The 24043-nt window shown below is 42.4% G+C and overlaps 1 protein-coding gene across 2 annotated transcripts in view; it reads left to right on the plus strand.

Annotated features, from left to right (window-relative positions):
- The first annotated feature begins 366 nt into the window (after positions 1-366).
- Positions 367-24043, plus strand: part of cables1 (Cdk5 and Abl enzyme substrate 1) — a 30220-nt gene continuing 6543 nt past the window's right edge. The window contains exons 1-7 of one of the 2 annotated variants that reach the window (XM_033650553.2): positions 367-1091; positions 11315-11386; positions 11529-11621; positions 12795-12872; positions 19682-19790; positions 21545-21701; positions 21871-21974. In XM_033650553.2, coding sequence (XP_033506444.1) covers positions 502-1091; positions 11315-11386; positions 11529-11621; positions 12795-12872; positions 19682-19790; positions 21545-21701; positions 21871-21974 — 1203 coding nt within the window. In that variant the 5' untranslated portion in view covers positions 367-501. The remainder of the gene's footprint in view (positions 1092-11314; positions 11387-11528; positions 11622-12794; positions 12873-19681; positions 19791-21544; positions 21702-21870; positions 21975-24043) is intronic. The other variant, XM_033650554.2, reaches the window with a different exon arrangement.

The raw sequence follows: 24043 nt of genomic DNA on the forward strand, positions 1-24043 counted from the left end.
CAATTGATCACCGTGCACACAGCTGCTCCCTGTGCGCACTGAGCAGGCAGCACGCAGCTCAGGTGAAATGTAGTCATGCAGAAGGCTGCAAAGTTTCCTCAGCATTATCTAAAACATGTCTCCTCGGGGATATGTTTTATAAATTGTTATTAAAAAACATGAAATATTGTTTAGGGGCTGATACAGTGCAGGTCAGACTGTTTGAGACACACCGGGCTCAGTTTATGTAATGTTGGCATACCCCGTCAGAGACGCGAGTGGAGGCATCAGCAGCCAGGAAAAGAAAAAAACCCACATGTATTCCTGACAGCCCATTGGTCCAAATTTTCCCTGTGCTGCCACAATACTGCACACACGTGACCAGCCTGTTTTCACCCAGTTAAACGCATGTACTTAAAAGACAGGCCACTACCATTCACCAACACAAGCACGATTAACACAATATTAATGTCACTGAGGTAAGATCGCTGCTGCGGGGACCCGGATCACTGGAAGCGGACCATGGCGGCTGCCACGAGCAGCAACACATCCACAGCCACGCTACAGATCAAGCACTCCAGTATCGAGCATACGCGGAAACGAATAGACCCGAGGAGGAGGCAAGCGGCGTTGTCTTTTCTCAGCAACATTTCTCTGGATGGACGACCCGTGCAAGACGACGCAGACAATCAGCACGAGGAGGATGAGTCGCTTGAAGCTAGGACTAGACACAGCCTGGTTTCTCCGGAGCGCTCGGCGTACGGAGCTGCTGGCGCCGCCGGAGCTGCAGCTGCTGCGGCTGCGGCGGCGGCGGCGGCGACCACGGCCGCCCAGGCGCTCGCTTTTGCAAACCAGGCTCTCCTTAACAGCAGTCGGGCCAGTTTTGGGACGGGTCCCGCGGCTGCCCCGGCGGGTGCAGACACAGAGGGCGACGCTTTCGTGCCCTCGACGTTCAGCTCGCCGTTCTCCGCGGTCCCAGCGTCGGCTCGGGGGAGGCTGCAGACGTACACTCAGGGAATCCTTCCTGCCTCCTACTCCAGGCAAACCTCCCAGAACTACAGCCTGGAGGGCGGACAGATAGCCAACTCTGCGATAGAGCTGCAGAGATCAAGGTAACTGTGTGAGCTGTGTGGTGTGTGGGAACATGCAGTACAGTGTGACTGGTGTAACCTCAAGGTGCAGGCTCGTGTCTGCAGGATCTGCACTGCCAGGCCGTTAAACTGTACATTGATGTCATCATAGTAGACAAACAAACTAATCAGATCATAGCAGAGATGCACAGTAGCATGCACATTTGGTAATTTACTCACCAGTGCTGCAGACAGCTGTCATGATCTCATGTGTTTACAAAATAATATCCATAAGAACACACTGACAGATCTTGTATTGCAGTTTTTACCAGCCTGCAGATGATTTCATTTGTCAAGTTTCAGTACATCAGCATATTTCTCTGTGCGCTTCACAATTTGGCACATCAGATATTAGCTGTAAAACATGATGAACAGCTTTTATTATGAATTCCCAGTGCCTGAAGTATTTGTGTTTTCCTCACAACCACACTAACCAGAGGCCTGAATGAATGAGCTCTGCAGGAAGAGTTTTGCAGGTTTTCACAGTCAGCTGCTTTGGAAAGGTGCACAGTCTGTCTGGATGCAACGCCATAGCAGGAGGATAAAGTTCAGGTGTTTGTTTATTTACTGCGTACAGGTGACTGGGACTCACTGGTCTGCACAGGGACAGATAGTGCACTATGATCACAGATCCAGCAGCTTTAACCTAGTTTCCCCAGAGACTAGACTCAGCAGTTTCTTTCTTCCTTACTTGTGCACATGCTCTCATGTTCATTGTCAAATTCACTAGACCTCAAATTATTTTTAGCGAATGGCATTCGAAAAACCTGTCCCACACCTGCTGTCTGCTTCTCCTCAGCGTGATGTAAACATCCTGTAACCCTACACCACTGTTCAACTACATAAACAACAGGGGCTCGCAGCTCCGTGTGGATGTCTTTTCTTTGTCCTCTCTGTCTTCACACTGAAGGCACAGGGCGAGTTTGGAGGGCCTGACCCTCGCGGCAGGACAGCTGTCAGTAACAGTCGTCTGTCGTGGTTCTCTCGCTGTCAGAACCTGCTGTCAAATCCTCTCCGCTCTGCTTTCCATTCAGAGCCCCACTCTTACCAAATCCTCTCCTCCCTCTGGTGTCTCTGCCAGACTCTCAGGAAGCTCTGCTTCATGGTGAAACACTCAATAAGCATTTAGTTCCCCTTCCTGACCTCATGGAAATTGCGCTGCCAAACTAACAGCTTCCGAAAGTCTTAATCTGTTCTTTTTGATAGTGAAAGAAGTGCATTAAAAAAGTTATATAAGACCCAAGACACACCATTAATCATTCAGAAATGCATTCTGTAGTTTTTCTGAGAAACCACTTACAGTGTGGAGACACTCAAGTACAGGGATTAAACAAAACATCAGAAACCCCTCACAATGACGAACAGTCCATTACAACACCCTTTACTGCAGCTTTGAATTAAACAGTTAAAGCGACCCACAGGCCTAAAATACAGTTAACATTAGCTGACAGACCAGTCTCCCCATGAAGTCCATTTAGTAGCTCCATTTTCTAGACTTTTAGATCCTATCACACAGTCTTCCTCAATAGATGGAATTGGAAATGTTTCAGTTTCCATTTTCCTGAGCACTTTAAAGACCTCCTGTTCATGTTGGCTTTAAAGTCAAGACTCAGAGTTCACTCTTGACTTTGGAAACAGCAGTTGACAGAGCGGTCTCACCACAGGGCCCTTTCTTCACTGCTCTGGAGCGTCAACATTTGAGCCAGCATGGTCAAGGAGTACTTAAAATACTCAGAGAAGTGGAAATTCAAAAATCTACAACTGGGCACACTCACAGGACCGATAACTTCTGCATTTTTCAACCTGGACCCTCATTTTTAGGTGTTTGTGTCTGAGTGACTCATGGGAACAACAATTTTTGAAATTGGTCCAGTATTTAGTGAGAGGCTGCAATGTAATGACTTGGGGCATGTTCGCACCATCAATGTACGTCCTCTAAAAGTGCTTGTTTTTGCCACTGACAGGCTCAGATTATTATTCCAAGTGTCTGACAACATTATGAAGAGGATCCCGACAAAGATAGACCTTTTTGTTAAAGATGAACATCCATTTTGTTTAACCAGAAACAGCCCTGAAATCACTATCGCCACAGCCACTCCATTAAAAAAAAAAACAGTAATTTTAGAGTGTATGCAGCCAGCATGTTTTCACATCTAACAGGGTGAGTTAAGGGATAGTGCACCCAAAAATGAAAATTCAGCCATTATCTACTCACCCATATGCCGAGGGAGGCTCAGGTGAAGTCTTCACATCACTTGCGGAGATCCAAGGGGAGAGGAGGTAGCAACACAACTCCACCTAATGGAGGCTGACGGCGCCCCAGATTCAAACGTCCAAAAATACATAATCGACACCACAAAATATCTCCATACTGCTCGTCTGTAGTGATCCAAGTGTCCTGAAGCCCCGACATAAAAAGTTGTTTGGAAAAACACACGTGCACACGTCAGCGTGGTGCCCAGAGAGGCAGTTAGAGCTACAGGCTACAATGAGGCTAAAAACAGAGTTCAAATGATGTTTTTCCAAACAACTTTTTATGTCGGGGCTTCAGGACACTTGGATCACTACGGACGAGCAGTATGGAGATATTTTGTGGTTTCAATTATGTGTGTTCAAACGTCCAAAAACACATAATTGAAACACACGCACTTGGATCACTACGGACGAGCAGTATGGAGATATTTTGTGGTTTCAATCATGTGTTTTTGGACGTTTGAATCTGGGGCGCCGTCAGCCTCCATTAGGTGGAGTTGTGTTGCTACCTCCTCTCCCCTTGGATCTCCGCAAGTGATGTGAGGACTCTAAAACTTCCCCTGAGCCTCCGTCGGCATATGGGTGAGTAGATAATGGGTGAATTTAAGCACAGTTGGTGATTGTTAGAACAGTGGGAAGACGAAGCAATATGACTTTTGTAAGTTTTACTTTGTTTCCGTTGACTTCTAATGAAGTGTGTTTTACGATGATGAAATTACTGTTTATTTAAATGGCTGGTGGCTTTGACGATAGCAAATTCAGGGCTGTTTCTGGTTAAAGAAAAAGGATCTAACTCTTTAAGAAAAAGGTCTATCTCTGTAGGGATCCTTTTCATATTGCTGTTGGATCATTTGAGCCTGTCAGTGGCAAATACAAGCACTTCAGTGGATGTACATTGATGGTGCAAACATGCTCCAAGTGATTACATTGCAGCATATTTCGCAGCTACCAAAAGAAGCCGAACTTCTCATGTGTTAATCACAAATATATTTAAATCTTAATTTTCAGTAACTTGTGCTACAGACACATTTCGGTTGGTACCAAAAAAACGTATTGAGGTTTAACACCCAGCCTTAGCCACAGTGTTGCATCGCATCACTACACAGCCATTCTGTTGCTCCGTCAGTAAACAGTCTGAAGTTGTTAAACCCCGACTGTACCCTGCTTTCGGAATTTGCTTGGAGGACGTCCACACAAAATGAATTCTAATGTTGAGAAGTAAGCAACCTGTTGATGGAGCACGGCCATATTCCACCGGCGCGCAGACAGACGAGCGCTCTGCACAGTGCCTGGTTTGTTTTCTGAGGGCAGCTGGTGGAAACGTGTCCAGAGGTCCCTGGCTGGGAGAGGCAGGATGCCCAGGCTTTCTGAGAAGCAGCCTGGCTCTCAGCTCTGTATTTTCTGTGCCTTACTTCCTCTCCCAGGGGCATCAGAGACACACTCTCCCCTCAGACTTTTGGCCTTCAGTGCTGCTCCCATTCAGGAAGTCGCAGAGCCTCTGATGTGCTGCCAAAATAGACTTTCTGAGGCCAAAACTGATTTTGAGCATATCCTCATCAGAGTCTAATGCATGAAAATGATGGATGATTTCATATTCAGCTTTCCCTCCACTCCTCAGCCTTCATCCATCATGAATCAGCACGGCAAGAGCTGCAGCTTTAAATATAGCATACCTATTACCATCTGGCTTTGTCTGCCTTAGGTGTCGAGCTATTTTCATTTCATCCTTTCCCCCCTAAAACACACCCAGGTCTTCTGTCTCACTTCCTCTTTTAGTTACATTCCCATCACCAGTAGGTAGTGCAGACTCATGCAGTACTTTAACAAGATTGTTTTTAGCATGAGGTAGCAGAGACTGTGGCTGGAAAACAAGCAGCACAAGCCATTATAATGGTCCTGTGGAGTTTTCTGCGAATGGGTCACATACTTCTGGTTATGAGGTTGATTGTTGTTCGCTGAGATCATGGTTGGCATAATCACAGGATTATATAAGAATGCTTCATTTTCCTTCTCAGTGTCTGAACTGTCAACAAAGCCTCAGAAAGGCCCTTAAGATTTGACTGAAACCCACTTCAAGTATAGCACTGAGTAACAAGGGTCAGCATGTGTTTTCCTTCACACAATGACAAATTGGACCCCGGAGTTAAATTTCCACATCATGGCTTGTTCGGTTTCTCACCCTGAACAGCTAACAGAACAATTTTATTTGTGTTTCTGTTTCGCTAACTTTCTTTTTTGCCTATTTTTTTTTCAAATCTGCTGATACAACCATTTGTACTCAGCATGTTTGAGGATCAGACAGGCTGAACTGCTCTGACTGATTTATTTATTTTTTTATCAGAATAATCACATTACCGTTCGCCTGAGCTGTATTTGTGTCAAGAAACCCACCACATTACATTTATTTCCACTCAGTGACTCTCAAAATACAAAACAGAAGACTCTGTCCTGTGGCAAACTGCCAGCAGGATGTACGTGACAAACTGTTTAAGCTCCATAACTAAATAGTCCACTTGAGTTTTATAGCTTCATTGCCTGGCATCACGCTAGACAGGATTATCAATAGCGTTTTGAAACATTTTAATAGCGAGAGGACAGCACTGTGTTTGCTTTTATAAAACACGCTAAAACAAAATCACTTTGAGGGCAACAATAGCAGGATTTGTGTCAGAGATACTGAGGGACGCTTGTTTCACCCTGACACTGATTTACACTGAGGTTTCTTTGAAGCCTCTGACCAGGCCTTGTTAATGTCAGACTGGGTAGATCCAGACTGTTCTAACCTTAGTTGGTAGGAGTCGTGTCTGATGTAAATGAGTGGCCTGGGCAGTGTTATCGTTTGTAGGATTTGCACCGGCCTGGAAAACATCTTTTGCATTAAAAACACGTCCTACTGCTGTTCATCTACAGCGCCTGGATCAAAGTCCTCACAGTTCAGCAGAGTCCTCGTGAACTGGGAACATGCCCCTCGGCCAACTGCTGAATGATTTTTTTGGAGATCAGTAACAATGCACTGAGATTTGGACTGGAATAATGACAAAGTGTCACAGAGAAATGGAGACAAATTGCTAGAATAAGGGGATACAGTTAAAGGCCCAGTGTGTAGGATGTAGGGGCATCTATTGACAGAAAAGGTATATAATTTTCCTAACTATGTTTTTATTAGCTTATAATTACCAGGAATTAAGAATCGTTACACTAAAAGGAGTAATTTTTATCTATGTACTAAGCAGGTCTTCTTCAGTGGAGTCAGCCATGTTGTTCTACAATAGCCCAAAAGGGACAAACTGAACACCGGCTCTAGCTAGGGCCATTCAGGTTTCTAGGTCAGCCACTGTAGTTCTCCTACACGCCCTGCACACGGGAGAAGTTTCAACCTCAAATCCTCTAAATACACACTGGACCTTTTTATAGGATAGGTTTGGATTCTTTAAAAAGTCTTTTAATACAATACTCATGCCTGTATGTGCATTGGGAGCTAATGGTCACTGCAGCCATTTCTCCTGTCCATAAAGTGATCACGCCTTCACTGTAAGAGATGAGACAAAATTTTGCCAAAGCTCACAAGTTTAATAATGAAATCAAGTGGCTTTTTAGAGTAAAACTCATTCTTTGTTTTCACATAACACCAGTACAACTCTGCAAGAATACCCTGTCTAAAACACAAAGGGAGTTTGTGCTAACAGTAAAAGCAAAATTGGAAGATTCCTGAACAGACTGTTGAAGTTCATGATGGATTTCACTCAGAACAAGAGCTATAGAAGTCATTGCTTCAGAGCGAGTATGGACAGGAGGAATGATTACAGCAAACAATAACTCTAATGTGTATATTAGTGTGTGAGTAATGTATTAAGATAGACTTGAAAAACTCCAAACTTACACCTATATAAACCTGCATCAAGTGACTTTTTGACCACTGGTGTGAGTGCCACAAGCTGTGAACACAACAGGGACATATCATCACCATACAAAGGCAAATAGTTGCCTATTTACACAGACACAGAGAAACATTAGCATTTAGCTCTAGTTTGGTCTCCACCCACTCCTGAGAGAAGTTTGTCTTTACATGCTGAATGCTCCACCATCTTCACCAGCGCGCGCTATATTAAATAATAGGGCACTCAGACAGCGTCAAACAACGCCAAAATACGTCCACTAAAAGTGCATTTTTTTCACACAGATAGGCTCGGATTGTTAGTATAATCCGACAACATAACGGAAAGGAGAAATGAACGTCTGTGTTTACCTTTAGCTGGATTCAGACATGTTCCTCTGAGCTCTGCATCCGTGTACTCCGTGTTCAAAAAAATACAGGCAGTCATCAAACTCAAATGGCTCATCCAGATCCAGTTGGTCAAAATCGGGTAAAAATTCAGTCATGGCTACTCCGAACAGAGTAACTCCTCGCGTTTGTAAGGTCACTCCAGCGGTAACTTCCTGCAACAACTCAAATCTCGCATGATGTGAGATTTCAGAGCCAGGCTTTCACTCTGAGTGAGTGTTTTGACTTGCTGCAACAAACATGTCCGAATTTTTACCTGATTTTGACCAACTGAGTGTCTGAGTGCCCTATTATTTAATATAGTGTGCGCTCACGGGCTGCAGGCAGGTCAGCCCTAGCTTCGTACTGGAGAAATGTCAAATATTGAACATCCTATCACTCATTAGACAAACGTAGATCGGAAAATTGGGCCCAGATTGAAAAAAACATTAGTTCCCCTTTAAGACTAAGAAAAGGTGATTTTACTTTCACTTTAGCTAGAGACAGTGTGATCCATGCCAGAGTCCCATTGTATTGATAAATCACACTTTGCAAGGATTGCTTGGGTCAAATAAAATGCTACGTCGAGCTGGTAAATCTAGCAAGTGGTCCAAAAGTATTTAACATTTTGTTTTTCCAGAGCTGATGATGGCACAGCAAAATGGTACAGCAAAGGAGAGGAGAGAGGAGAGAGTTGCACATGCACAGTACTGATCGGGTGCTCAGGTGAAACTGGTGGCGGGTAAAGACAAAGTTTATGAGTTGAAGCGCAATGAGAATTTCAATTATGCTGGAAACAGGAGTGAAGTTGTATGGCAGTAGAAAATGTGGGTGAAACTCAGACTATGTATTGCACAGTTTGCCACAAGTTTGGGAGCAAGGCGGATACAAGAAGATTGTTTTTCAAACGCACATCAAGTTTCCAAAAAACGTAGCCGAAGTGCCATAACAAGAGCCAACAGCAGGGCTGCCCCTCCCTTCTTTACTCTTTATTGTTATTTGATAACCACTAATGAATAAAACAGTTTGTATAGGGGCAAGTAGAAAAAAACTTTGGACATGTGGGTCAGAAATCTACTTGGCTGAAGTCAATTTGTACATGAAATAAAAAAAAACATTAATATTGAACCCTGTAAATTCATTAAAATATTAAATTGTTCTAAAGCTTAATTTAACATAAAATAGTTTTAGGAATGAAGTGATGCACCATCCCAAGAAAGCTAGAAGCCTTGTCCTCCTGGAGTACATGTAGTCTCACATCTTTAGTCAGCTAAGCTATCTCCTCCATCAGATGGATGATGTAAGACTGACCATAAAACACATGATCCCACACGCCTGACGCTCACGCAGAGGTCACGCCCCTTCATTGCAACCATGTCAGCTGCCCATTGTTCTGCTCATATGGACTAGAGAACGCACTGTTCATGGGCTTTATCAGAGCTCAATGCTCTTCGCTCCAGTTTATGATCATTAGGGTCATAATATACAGTGCAGAGGGGTGAGCCAGTATAATGGCTCTCGGTTTCTTGTCTGCTCCAACAGTCGGGCTCATCGTGTAAACGCTTATCTCACTCCGTTTCCTCCAATATACACTGCTCACTCAGCTCGTGTTGGTTTAAACCCCGGGAGATCCTCAAGGACAGAGTCATCTTTTGTTAATCTGTGCTCATGCTCTGTCGTTTATTAACCAGCCACTCTGCTTTACGCTCCACTGTCTCCCCCTTCGGCAGAAATGCTCAGTGAAGAGGGGGCGGGTCAGGGCAAGTGTCATCGGCTTGTCTCAGTGCTGCAGAGCCTACAGTGTTACGACACATTGTGACTTATGAAAAGAATCAGACAGTCTGAGATGATATACACTATGCGTGGTGCAGACAGACATTGGTTTTTGCTCTTACTCGGCCTTTCTGACTCTGCTGCAGATTCATTTAGTACTGGATGACAGATAGACCCCTTTGGGAGAACGTGTCAGGCTTTTGTTATGTGACCACCAACGTGTTAATTTCCACTACTTTTAAATGTGGCCTTTTCTGTAAGGCTTGCTAATGACTCCGATTATGTTGTTATTGTGGTGCTAAACATGCAATTACAACCTAATTTTGGAACAGCTCAGGCATACTTAGCTATCACATGTGGGTTTGTTTCTTAAACTGGCAGCCGATCATAAAAAAGTGCTCCAGCACAACTAGCCTGTTGAGTCTTGCAGCTAAAGTGTGAAATAAAGGCCATCTGTGACAAAATGTGTTACACAAAGTGCTTGGCGAGCCAGCTCGTTATCCTCTTAGCAGCTCTGATCCTGGAAAATTCTCTGTGATGTACGTAAGATTGAGGAGTGATGATTGACCACACAGGCAGACAGCGGTGTTGATAGATGGTCATAACCCGACTGTCCCAGACTTGGTTTTGTAAATTAACCACAGAACAGACTGAGATGGGTGAAAATTTTACACAGTTGTTTGATCTTTTGTTCCAAGGCCTTCAGTGACCATACACGTACTTTGTTCCAGGGCTTTGTATCGAACCTCAATGCTGTTTGAGGCCTGACCGAAATGCGCCCGTAGCGTCAGGTATTGAAAAGATTTTTAGATTAAATCTTTGTCAGAAATAAAGAAACTATTCCAACTTTTGAACACATTTACTTTAGGCACAATTCATTGTTTAACACTGAGTTTTACATATTTTGTTAAATTTAAAAAACGGCTTACATATGCTTCTAGTCCTCAAACTCAGGTATCGAGAAAGGTATTGCACCAAAAACTTGGGTATGTTATTTGAATAAATGTCAGACATTTTCAACAAACTGTAGCCTGGCATTGTCAGACTGATTCACAATTGCAAATTAGCTGGAAGAGGCTGCTGGAACCACTTCCTTCATTTTCAATTTCCAGCGAAAGTTATTACTGGGTGCAGACCAAAATGCCTCAGGATACAGCTGGATAGACATACAACCAACCAAAGCAATGGAATGCGTGACGTAGCACTGAGCAACACTTCCAAGTTGGGGCAGAGTTTTGCCACCTCGTCACAAACTCTCCAAAATGACAGCTAAACAGTACACTTAAATGTGTTTCTGAATGTTTCCTGGCAGTGTAGGAACATAATCGTGATTCATATTTGATCAGCACTGTTAAGTTTTACAGTTTGATCTGAGTTTCGTCAGCCTGGTGTTATAACGGGAGGGGCCCAGACGCATCTGTCAGAGCAAATTAAAACATGAGCTCACAGATTCGTCTCGTTCTCAGGCACAGCAAAGTGTTTATTGCTGGAAAATGAGCGATAGGTATCTCCCATGTTTCTCAGTAGATTTGTAAAAGCACAGTGAGGTTGGTTGCACCTCTATCCAGTTATTGGCCCATTGCTTTACACAAAGTAGATAAGAGAGATTTGGGTTGAAATTTCCTGCACTGTGAATGCTGATACTTTGTTTTACTCTAAAAGCTAGATTAACTTCAGTTTATTAGGAAATGGATGGATTTCTGGTGCCCACTCTACTTTAGTTATTGCTGTGCTGTGAGTATACTTTGATTTAGTGTTGTGCCTTTTAATCAGATTGCTTTGCAGGTCCATGTGTCCATGTGTTCAGCAAAAAACAGGAACACAGAGTTCTTCTAAAAGCTGCTTTGCAGAACGACAGTTTGTACAGTGTGCATGTATATCCGCTAACTTCAAACTTCCCCTCTGTCCGTCCTCCCAGACGAAGACTCATCTCTCAGCGCTCTTCGCTTGAAACGCTAGAGGACATTGAGGAGAATGCACCTCTACGCAGGTAGTAAACTGCTCGGAAACACTGTTCACATTGTCTGCTACTGTACCCTGTCTATTCTGAGACACTCACTTCAATGTAATGTATCCCACTGGCATAGTTTCTCTGTTTTATAAGCTACTGATGTTTTGGTGTTATATTTTAGATGCCGAACCCTATCGGGTTCACCCCGACCAAAGAGCTTCAAGAAGATCCACTTCATAAAGAACATGAGGCAACATGATATGCGCAATGGAAGGTATGAAGGCAAACAACGCCATCCCTTAGTCAATACAACGCCTCAGTGCATAATGGCAGGTTGCCCCAGTCAGTGAGCTGCAGTTTGGATGTTTCTCACATTACAAGGCCTGGCCCATTCACTGCATGTCATACTGACTCATGAATAAAATGTAATCAATTGAGAATTCTGTCCATTCACACAGGGTGTAATCTGATTGAATTTTATCTTGATCTTTATTTGATCACTGTTGAAGTGTTTGGATCGCACCATGAAATCACCACTAAAAGATAAATCACATGTCATTGTGTCACAGTTTATATATGCATGTATGCAGCACACAAATCCCTAAATATAAAAGACATTACACAGTGGTGTTAATGATGATGTTTCACTGGGTGTGCAGAAAGTAACCAAAGGAAAGATGGTTGTTTAATCGAGACCAGGACGCCCAGGAAGTGTTGACCGCTCTGGTGATTTTCATCAGTATCAACGTCACATTCTTCGGATTTGAAATCTAATTCAGTTTGTGATGCAGAGTTTAGTTTCGGTGCTTTCTGAGAAAGTAATTTTTCAGTTGAGTGGTTTTCTAAAGTGTAGACAGTTAGCACAGCGTCTCTTGTTTAGACAATCAGTGTAGCATCTTGATTAGTTCCCCATGTTTGATTTGGTTTCCTGATAGATAAAGTTGTTTTTCCTCATATCCACATCCACGTCTGATGTGGAATAACTGCGAGCTGGATTTTCCACATTATTAAGAAGTGTTTGGTGATAAAGTGATGCTGAAACATGGCGTGACTCACATGTTATTCATGTCCTGATGTTGATTTTGTTTCGAGTAGCGAGATTCATCATGTGTAGCAGCTATTAAAAGAAGTAATTTTGATATTGTTGTCAGAGCTGAAATCTGTTTACTGGTTGGATACTGTTTGTATGTTTACACAGGTACAAGGCAGTTTATTTTAGAAGTAGCATATGCTAATTTAAGTTATTAAAAAATGCATCATTGTTACCCCCAAACCACTGATATATGCAACATGTGCTGCAATACCACAAGACAACACACACTCTTCATACTCAAGCTTCAGCTCATTCCCTTCATTCTTATTTTTGCTACACACTCTCTCCAATTTTAACCTGTGGATCTTGTCAGATAGATATTGATTAGCTTGTTTGCCATTTTTGTTTTTATAGGATAGTCCTTATCAGTGGCAGAAGATCCTTCTATAGTGTATTTTCTGTCCTGCCCTATCGAGATTGTAGCCAAGCAGGGTATGTATCCTACAGCATGCCAAACTTTGTATCCTCCTCCAGCCTGTGCTCCCTCTTTCCCTTTGTTTTCTCATCCCTCTTTTCTGTGGATGTACTCTCCTTTGACTGGTGCATACATTGCTACGGGTTGGTTTTGGTGGATGCATTTTTACATTAAGGTTTAATAAATGATTAAAAAAGCGGGCTGGAATGGGCTTTAGAGGTTTAATTTCATACAGCTTATGTTGTTGCCCAGTGCTTGTTGCTTGTATTGCTTTTCCCATAATGGCTCCGGTGGCTTTTGGCCGCTCTTCCTTTTTGTTCAAGTCCACCCATTTTTGTCTGTTGCATCTGTCGCTGGCTTTGCTGCATAGCATTTAAGATTCACCTTTCCCAGGTTCCTTTTCTTCTTATATTTATTAGCCTTACTTTTATGTGTTGTCCACTGGCTTGATTATATCAGATGCTGGCAGACTGGAGTTTCTGCTGCGTGCCCTGCACACAGTAATGACAGTTTATGATTATCCATTTATCTTTTAATCTTTGCCTCGGTTTAGAGTTCACATTTCTTGGTGCTCACACAAAAAAACATCTCTTATCTGTAGGCGACGCTTGTTTCCTCTTTCAAAGCAACACAAGGCTCCATGTAATGGGAACCCACCTGACTTACATGGGGATAGCTCTGTTATGGCCTTGGCTCTGACGCCCCACAGTCACATGAAACGGTGTGTTTTGGAGGAAGTGAAAGAGAAAGGGGACAGATAAACACTAGAGAATACAATGCTCAGAAAGAAAAGCAGCACACCGGGGCTTAGTGAAGAGCATAAAAGGCTCAATCCGTTTGTGGAATTTCCTAAGCCAGCCAATCAGTGCAAGGTCAAGGGTTAATAAACCCCCGGGGCTATCCAATATGCACATCTGACTGCTCATTGCTGCTAATTGACAGTTTATGGTTAGACTTTGGCAGGCTCAGTCAACTGTTGTAACTGCAAAACAACATTTTATTAGACGACTGGGCCCAAATGGCTGATTGCATGTAATTTAGTTTCTTTATTCTGTCTCTCTGTCTCTATACTTACTTTAACAACAGCCCCATGAACAAAAATGGCCAAATTTTGCACAGCAGTCTGGTATGGGCCCCAAAAACGTATGAGGACATAACATGAGGACCATCATCCCCACAACAGTGAATGATTAAAGAACTGGACTTTAAAGTTGCTTTCCTGCCAAGAGTTAGATGAAAGATTGATACAACTCTTGAATTTGTCTGTCAAATATGAAACTACAGCCAGGAGATGATTAGCTTATCATAACTAGCTAGCCGACCATGTGCCTACTAGCACCTCTAAAGCTCAAAGTAAAAAAAAAAAAAAAAAAAAAAAAAAAAATGGTCCTTTTTAAACATGAATTGTGCAAATTTGCAGGAAAGCCCAATCAGTCTTTTTTCAGCATTGGCAGCAAAATGCCGCCTGCCTACTTTTGTTTATACAGAATGCGCCGTTTTCAGAGCAATGGGGGGCGTGAGCAAGTAACAAAACATGTAGCTCAGCGTGTGACGTAAACAGTGACGTGGGAGGGAAGCCGCGGCTGGTCAGTCCTTCAGCGATTCTCTCATAAGTCGGCCCATTCCTTACCGTTCCCATCATTTGACAGTTAATGGCCTCTTCGTTTGCGAGGACAAGGAGGGCGCGCAATTCCTTGTCTCCCCAGTTGCTCATCTTTACAGTGTCTGTCAGGTTTGTGTTTCCCTCTTGCTACTAGCTGCTCGCTAATTCCTGCTATCAGCTGTTTCCTGTTTATCCACCGCCAGTGGCTTGCACGTGCGGCGTCATCAACAGCCCCTCCCGCTGCGGAAGGCCATCTCGGTCTGTTTAAACTAAAAGGGTTCCGCCAATATGTCTACCCTACGAGGCAGAAAATTGGGCACCACGGATCAACTCGCCAATCTGGCTCTGTGTGTCTAAATGCTCGCAGCTTGCCGTCAAAACGGCCCAACATTCGCCGAAAATCTGGCAGTGTAAAAGGGGCTTATGTGAGGGATTGTATCTTGGATAGACTGCTCCCAACTTAATTTGCAGTTGAAAAAAAAAAATCGTAATAATATTGCATCGTGACATTATTAGTATTAATATCGTATCATGGATCCTCTCGTGATTCCCATAATTGCTATCATCGTATGGCACGGCTCAGGTTAAACCCTAAACTGGTGGGACTTTCCAGTGTAAAATATCGTATTTGATAATATTTGCTGCCATTTTCCTATTGGCTAATGTTTCACGATGTATCGGAAAGCAGTTCTTCTTTGGCGCCCTAAAAAAGTAGTTGCCAGTGGCTGCACAGCACAACTTACTGTATAGGCTGCTGTTTTAGAGCCGTGAAGAAGGATTCATTTCTGGAAAAACTGCTGTTTTTACATGGGTGTGAAATACTAAAAAAGTTTATAATAAATTTAATAGGTGGAATCAGGGCATTGGCCTGCAAATACTCGGGAGTATTTCCGATACTGGTATCAGTATCAGAACAACTCTCCGTAAAACCAGCTCAGTGTTTTTAGGCTTTGTTTTAAAGACATCAAACATGCTAATTACTGAGTTTCAGAGGTGCAGGTAGGTGGATTTTTATTTTGGACAGAGCCAGGACAGTTTTTTTCCCAGATTTTAGTCTTCATGCTAAGCTAAGCTAAAGCCAGGGTACAAAATTAGCACCGTCCACTAACTAAATGGTGGTAAAATATGCAAGTGGCTGATAGATTTGCTTCACTCACCACAAAAAAAGCAATGGCCCTCTGTTGTGTGGATGGTAAATTAGAATTTTGGGCCATGTGGGCGAGTGGACAGAAAAGTTAATTTCGCACCCAGGCTAAAGCTAAACTAATTTAGTATACTGACGTGCGTTGTATTAATCATCTCCTCCAACTGTTGGCGGGAAAGCAAATAGTCTTTTTTTTTTTTTTTTTTTTTACATCATGTCAAATTATTCCTTCTGGGGAAAGAAAATATTAAACTATGCAGGCTAACATGCTGCTTAATTGGACATTTGTTTGCGGGGCATGACTGTCTCGTGACAGCTCAATGCTTCTGGGCTAGAATCAACTGTGGCTTTTCTGCGTGGACTTTGCATGTTCTTCCTGTGTCGGCATGGGTTTCCTCATATACTTGAGTTTCTGTGACCTAAAATACATGCATGTGAGGTAATGCTCCTGGCATTCAAGGGTAGTCGAAGTTAGATGAGTCCAATTCAGAGGACAAATTTCCTCTCAGGGATTAATAAAGTATAGCTTAATGTTGCTCATAACTTTATTGTAATGGGTGAAGTTTGGGTGAGACTGCAGGGGAATATTATTACAAGCCAGTCAAGCCAATGTTAAACTGTTTATGTGAGCTGTTAAGTATTTGGTAGTAAAGCAGACAGCAAGGGTCAAGATTCTTTTAGTCATGCTAATATTTATAGTTTGTTTGCTTGATGCTGGATTTAGCAACATTTGGTAGGGCATGATGAGCACTCTGCATACATTATAACACTACTAACATACAGATGTTTGAAGCCAATGATTCCTATCCATGCATGTTACTAAGCAATGTCAGCTTCTCTCATAATTTCCTTTCATTTCTTGGTACTCTCGGCAGACTGAAGCGCAACAATTTATTTTCTGGATCGCTTCTTAGAAAAGCTCTCTCCCTAGAAAGCTTTCCATCTCTTTTATGTTTCCCTCTTTTTATTTAATCTCCACTGTTCTGTAAGACGTCTGCTGCCTGGGGATCTTCATGTTTATGATGCATCTGTCAACATTGTGTCCTGACGTGCCTGTTTGCCAAATAACTCTGTTTTCATTATAACAGATTGGCCCCAAATGTCATCAAAACACTGGGAGAGTCATGTGAGGGCCCACCGAGTCACTTCTTCTATTTATCTGGGCACCATTTTAAACAGACAGAAAGACCGTGTGAGGGACGATAAGGGAGGTGTAGGAAAAAAAGACATTGTTACGATTTAATGTCTGCTGCCTGCTGACTTTCTGAAATTTCACTACAGTGAAAATATTGAGCTAAAATAAGGCTGGAGTTATTATCACACAAACACAGGTGGATAATTGGCCGTCTGTGTCTTCTGTCTTGGAATCATTTTACCATGAAAAAATTCTCACCTTATAGTTTGGAAATATGAATGCCAACTCTACTTTTGTTTTGAGTATTTCTATTTTCTAATAGTCATTTAAAAACAAATCTTAAACTGCTGGAAAGTGTGTGAATAAAGTGGACTGCATGTAATCTGCCCTGTCAGTTCACACACTCATTCGTCTCTACTGGCAGTGACCTAAAAAATCATTAAGTGAAATTAAATCCCAACATGTTCGGTCATAGCAGTAACAAATTCCTTAATGAATATACTTGACTACAAGGCTGGGGATATGGAGAAAATCAGATTTCACAATATGTTTGACCAAATACCTTGGTATCGATATAGCGACGCTATTGTAGGGTTGACTGTAGCGAGGCATTGCAGACAGCCTGTCACTCAAAGCAGAGTCCTGCACGGGTCCAGTTTTCAAGATCTGCCCCGACCCGGCAATGTACAAACCTGCACCCGAACCGCAAACCCGCGCATCAGGCCAATGGGTCCATGTCATTGGTTCGACAGCCCATTGGTTCGACATCGCATTAGTCCGACTGTCCGTGGTGCTGAACGGCTCGCGGCGGGCGTATGGTGCGCCGCGACCGGCTTGAGGCGGAGCAGGCTCACGGCTTATGTGTTTGTCACTTTCTTTTTCATTTTAACCCACACCATGATCTTTTCCTGACCCTAACCAAGTGTTTTTTTGTGCCTAAACCTAACCAGACCTTAACCACAGGGCATCATGATGATTTCGGAACGGACTTAGGAACAATGAGTTTAATATGGTCGGAACAGTGGGCTGTCGAACTAATGGGCAGTTCCCAGGCCAATTGGTAACGCAACCCGGTCCGACCCGTTGAAACACGACCCGCAGCCCGACCTGTAACCCGGATTTAAAGTAATCATTTTGGGTCATATTGGCTGAATATTGAACAGCATATTGCCACAGTTAAGGTGCCAGTAAGTAAACAACGACCTGAATGAAGCAGCTCTCACAATAAAAACCTGACTTCAGCTCCATCATCAACCCTCTGTGTTCTTCTCCCATACGAGTGTAAAAGCACTCGTTTGTTACGTTTAATGCTTTTAAACTTTTAATCTATGTAAAGGAACTTAACATGTGTAATAATAGACTTAATTTCTGTCCAGAGCGACGTTCAGCAGTTACGAGCTGTCACGTGTTTTTAGAATCCATCGAGGAGAGAAGTAATCCATCAGGGAAACACTTCAGAAACATTATAAAGTGATAGTTGTACGTTTTATCCACTTATTTCTCAAATACCTAAATAATTACAGCTGAACCAATGACCGTTGCGAAATAGCGGCGGCGATCCTCAGAGAGTAAATAATGACCAAGATAGTTATCTGTAGTTTACCGAACTACTGACTGATGTGTTTATCTAAAACCCGTGATCCGACCCGCATGTTATTTTTTCCACCCAGATTCGAACCTGGGAAAAAATGTTTTTTTAAAAACCACCCCCAAATCAGCTGTTTTTGCAGGTACCCGACCCAGTGTAGGACTCTGGTCCACACTTGACATATAGCATTATAATTCATGTTTAGCATGTGTTGTGTAATGTGTAACGCCACGTAGCAGGCGCAGGAAGCTGTACAAAATTTGCAAATATCATTTCCAGGTCCTCACACAATATGTAGGAAATAACATCTAACTTGTGCACGCAGTGTCAGACAGTCGCAGAAATGCAGGGCTGCCCCGACTGTCATTTTGCCAGTACCGCCAACGCAGAAAGGTACCAGAGCCCGTCAGTTATAATAATAATTAAGAATTAGTAATAATAATATGCTACAATGACCCTAAAAGGAATGAAAACAAAAGATTTTGGGGGTTGAACAGATTACGACTGAAACTTGAAACCATTTTGTTTAAATGGAAGTATGTGTAAAAAGTCTTCCTTTTGAGAATAGATAAAATAAAGGTTAGTTTCTCAATTGGGTTAAAAAAAAAATCTATATCATAGATACGCAAATGTTTGCAGAATGATAACTCCCAGTTTTCATACCGCAGTATACCACTGCAGCACTGTTTTTCTGTAATGCAGACTTTGAAACTAGGCTAAAAACAACACTTACGATATTGCAATATTCAAAATCATGATATTGATATAATGCCGATGTATTGTCCAGCCCTATTTTGCTATTTAGTTTGCTGCTATGGTTAATATTGTTGTTTTATCGTCATATTCAAACATAAAATGCCAATTGAATATTTCTTAATAGGCACACAGTTTAATTTAGCATGCAGTCCCTCCAGTCCTTTGTGCAGCAGCAGTCATTAAATAGTGAAATATTTGGCCAATCCAAAATGTGTGCAGTGGAGGGCTCTCTGTTTGCTCCACTGACACACTTTACTCTCCAGCAGAGCATTTGACCTCCTGCAAATCTCCCACAGAAGTATGGCATTCCAGACATTGGTGAGGCAGCAGCTGAGTCTAGAATGAAACCGTACTCTCCCTCCATCCTTCCTCCCAAGGGTGCTCTTTATTTCTGACGCACCCAAAAGACACAGGCAATTACAGAAACTAGGCCAGCTGATGAACGCAGATCGATACAGGGGCCTATCTGTGAGGTAGAGATATTGAGGTGAGCAAGAACTAGGCCTTAGCGACAAAAGTTAAGGGAACGGGTGGGCGTTAAAAGAAGCTGTAGGAAGGTTTGTACGTGCAGTGAAGGCTTTAACGTCTTGTGCTCATTAGGGATGTAAAGCTGGAAGGAGGAGGGCGTCAGCGGCACCCATCAGGAGGCGTCAGTGCCAAGGAGATGGTGATCGGGCTGGAGGGAGTGGAGTTAGGAGCCGATGGAAAGGTGAGATGCTGGCAGAAAAGTGCTGTGTGCAGAGTTACACTGAGCTACCTGCATTTCAGCTGCTTAATGAAAAAAAAAAAGATTCTTTATACGCTAAATGTCACTTCAGTTACTACAAGAGGAATTTATTTAACGCAAGGAAAATGCCAGAAATGACCAGGATGAAGTTTTTGAACAGGGTGTCTACAGGTCCTTAAAAAGTCTTAATATGTCTTAAATTCAGATTTGATGGGTCTTGAATATTTTTGGTCACATTGTCCAGTCTCGAAGATCCAATGCCGAAGATAGCAATAATAATAAATATTGGGTAGCATTTATGACGGTGATGAGATTGTGTTTTCTTTTTACAGTAAACACATTAAACTTAAACTCAGCCAACTGTTGTCATTTTTCCTTACTGTTCATTTTGAACTGACGTCAGTGTGTTTACTTGGAAAGAGTACTTACACGTGTCTCTCACATACACAAATATATAGATATAATTTGTATTTCTATTGCAGGTTTGGTCTTAAATTTCATTTGAGGTGGTGTTAAAAAGGTCTTCAAAAGTCTTAAATTTAACTTGGTTAAATCTGTACACACCCTGGGTAATCTAGCAGCAAAACATAGAAGAGATTACAAAATATCAGAGGGAATCAAGTGCTCTAGGGATGACGTTTTTTTGAAGGCCGACATGGAATGGCCAATGGGCTTTTTCCATTGAATTTTTGCCGAAAATAAACTCTGTGGCAAATCAGAGGTTTATGATTCATACACGGTTTGTTCAGCAAGATAATCTCTGCCAATGAGTGCTACTTTTTGGATTTTTGAAGCGTTAATGTAACTGCCATGGTGAGAAGCTAACGTTAGGCTATAAACAAACTACACTGCAGTAGCATGACTTTAACATCGCCACCACTTATTTAGTAGTCTCATTTAGCCACTTGTTAGCAACCATCTTTTATAAGACACGTAAAGGCTTCAAAATTTTCACGTGGGGTATTCACTGATGTGTTTTATGTCGTAGAACAAACTGTGTTTTAACCACAGACCTTATTCCAGGCATCTAACCAAAACCCCATTCAAAAGACCCATTAACTTCAAGACGAGGGAAGTGGGTGTGCTAAGATGCTAACTCACTGTGAGGTTTCAAGACTCATTCCTACACCGCTCTCTGGGAAAACGATTGTGTGATGTGTACAAGACAACTGCACCATCTGACACCAGGTTTTCTCCGTTAGTCACAGAGGAATTTATGACATCAAAAAAAACATGCATCAGGAGATACATAGTCATATAGCCCCCCCTTCCCCATTTCTGTTTTTCTGTTCCAGGAAGTTGGCAACCCTTAGTTTGTCAACCTTTGCATTTGCCTTTAAATACTAAATTGTATATCTTAAACATTGCACTGTGCTATGTGTTTCATATGTGGTGTAAATCAACACAATTTTCATCATGTTTGAAGCATGCAAAAGGCTTTTTTCTCAGCAGCATTTGACATGTCATAGCACGAAACCCTAGGTCTAATTAATCTCATTACCAATAACTGCATTCCTGTCAGGAAAGTCAGCTCCAGGCTCCTATTATTATGCATGCTGGCTTACTGGTATAACATACTGGGACTCTGGCCACCCTTAATGTTATTAGTACCTTCTGCTTTTCAAAATGCTGCTGTGAATAAGATATTTCTAAGATTATTTCTGTTTAATGTGTTAAAATGGCAAACCTTTTAGGCTTTGGTGTAGCAGACATTCTAACTACGCCTCTGTCTGCAGACTGTGTCCTACACCCAGTTCCTGTACCCCACTAATGTTCTGGGTGGTCGAAGAAACACCATCGACTCCACCTCCTCTTTCTCTCAGTCTCGTAACGCCAGCCATAGAAGCCTCAGTTTGGGCCGAGCCAACAGCAACCAGAGCAGCTTAGACACAGGTTAGTCAAATGCCAACAACAGTTTAACTTATTCATTATAAATGTTGTGTGTTCATCACCTTCAGTTGTTTTTTTTATCTTATTATCCAGTATATTTTTTATTGGAAATACTGTGTAGTGCAAATGTTAACTTCTGGCTCAACCTCTGTTGTTTTTGTGCTCATGGCAGGGAATGATTTGGGGGATTTTCGGGAGTATGACCCCAATCTGCTGGATGACCCGCAGTGGCCTTGTGGAAAACACAAGAGAGTCCTCATCTTCCCCTCCTACATGGTGAGAAAGAGCTCTAGCTGCGTCTAACACCAGCAGCAGCAACATTAACAACAGCAAGTCCTCTTGAGAGCAGACTGGAAAGGTTGTCGGCATAATTCTCTGAAACAGACCCACATCTGTTCTGACGTGGTTTGTTGAAATGTCCTGCGATATCTCAGCGTTAATGCTTTTTTTTGTTTTCAATGGTTATTTTTGTCAGTATGGACCTTTTGTGCTCAGTTTTCCCACCACAACCAAGAACAATAACACACTGGAAAGATTTGTCTGCCTCGACAGTTTTCTTTTGGACTTTTATCAGCTGTTTTTTGAAAAGGAGCCAGGAGGATGTTTCAGACTGTTTTAATCAGCAAGGTCACTGGCGCAGGCTCTCTCTCCCTCTTTCTGGGACCTGAATGAATACACTTTATCTCAGTATAGTGGGCAGTAGCCATTAAAAAAACAGCCACTTCACCACAGCAACAGTCGGTGTAGTGTTTGAATCTCAGCACTTATCACTCTCGTACTTATCCGGAAAAGAACGGATGTTTTATTGTGGTTGGGGAGAAGGAAAAAAACAGACTAGACTCCCACCTCATTCTTTCCTGGGCTCTGTTTTTGTTACAGAGACTGGCAGAATACACAACAAGGACTGACATAGTTGAAATGTTAAGTCAAGGCCAGGCTATGAGTTTTGTTTTTTTTACTTCTCTTTCTCCAATTACAAAAGCCAGCGTCTCACAACAATAGCCATTGTGTTTACTACAGGAATGGCACCAGTAAATTCTCATCATTTCACAGGTCGGACACAGCCTGCGTAGTAGACACGACTCTCTAACTGAACTTTCAAGCTGGGGATAATAATAGTTTTTATTCTCTGTGGGCGACTGAGGAACCATGAATATGAAGCAACAAAAACATCACTTAAGTCATTTTAAACATGGTTATGTTTATGTTTGGTTAATGTTTAGTGGCTTCTTGTTGATTTGTGTAATATGACCCTCACAGAACAAACATGGAATAATGAAATACTTTTAGGTGGTGACATAAGTTAGTGTGAGACATGGTCACAGAGTGTTTCCGTCACGTAGCGTTAGTGCTGTTCTTCCTGTTCATTCTCGGGGCTGTGGCCATCGATAAGCATTTGTTCTCCGTCACAGTTCATGATCAGCTGTGTGATGTTCAGGGTGGATATCATTCCTCACGCTCCATGCAATTTCTGCAGTACCATACATGCATATAAAGAGTCATTCTTGTATGTTTAGCCTCGCTGCGTAGTGTCTCACAACTTTGGTGGTGTTTTCGTACACATGGCATCATTTCTATCAGCTTGAAAAAGACTATTCCCCATAGAGGAGGACCAACTAACAGTTTATTTAACTGTCAATTAATGCAGACTATTCTCTCGATTAATCGTTTTGTAAATGGGCTGCTCTTGTATAGCACTTTTCTTGTCTTACGAGCCCCCCTTTTCACCCATTCACACACTGGTGGCCGAGGCTATCATACAAGGTGCCACACACTGATGGAACAGCCATCTGGAGCAATATATGCCAGTGTGTGTGTGTGTGTGTGTGTGTGTGTGTGTGTGTGTGTGTGTGTGTTTGTGTGTGTGAGGGTGAATAAATGAAACCAGCAGGCCAAATAAAGTGGTTAAGATAATCTGGCTGAAGTGTTGGAGGTCAAACTGAAAGTGAGTGCAGCCAAAGTGTTGGTAATAATCCTGCGTGCACAGCTACAGCAAGCAGTTTGGTCAAAGTTAAACCAAGAGGTTGGTCTGGAAATGTTAATGGGTGTTGACAAAGGACATGTTGGGTAATTACTTTAATTATTTTTTACTGTAACAGTAATACTGTATTTCTTGCTCTGTCTGTCTGACTTATTTTTTTAGAACAGCTTCCATGTTCAGTTCTCAGGAATTATACTGGTGAATGCTGGTTGTGATAAATCAGAATAATCTGGTAGATCTAGCAGCAAAGATTCCTTTTGCCTCTTGAACATCTTAAATATAAGTTGTGGATTCAGCAAAGTTCTAGAAATGCACTTTGTTCTTCAGGGGTCTTAACTAAACCCAAACTCGCAGCCACTCATTG

The sequence above is a fragment of the Epinephelus lanceolatus genome, chromosome 12, assembly GCF_041903045.1.
Source record: "Epinephelus lanceolatus isolate andai-2023 chromosome 12, ASM4190304v1, whole genome shotgun sequence".
Taxonomy (NCBI): domain Eukaryota; kingdom Metazoa; phylum Chordata; class Actinopteri; order Perciformes; family Serranidae; genus Epinephelus; species Epinephelus lanceolatus.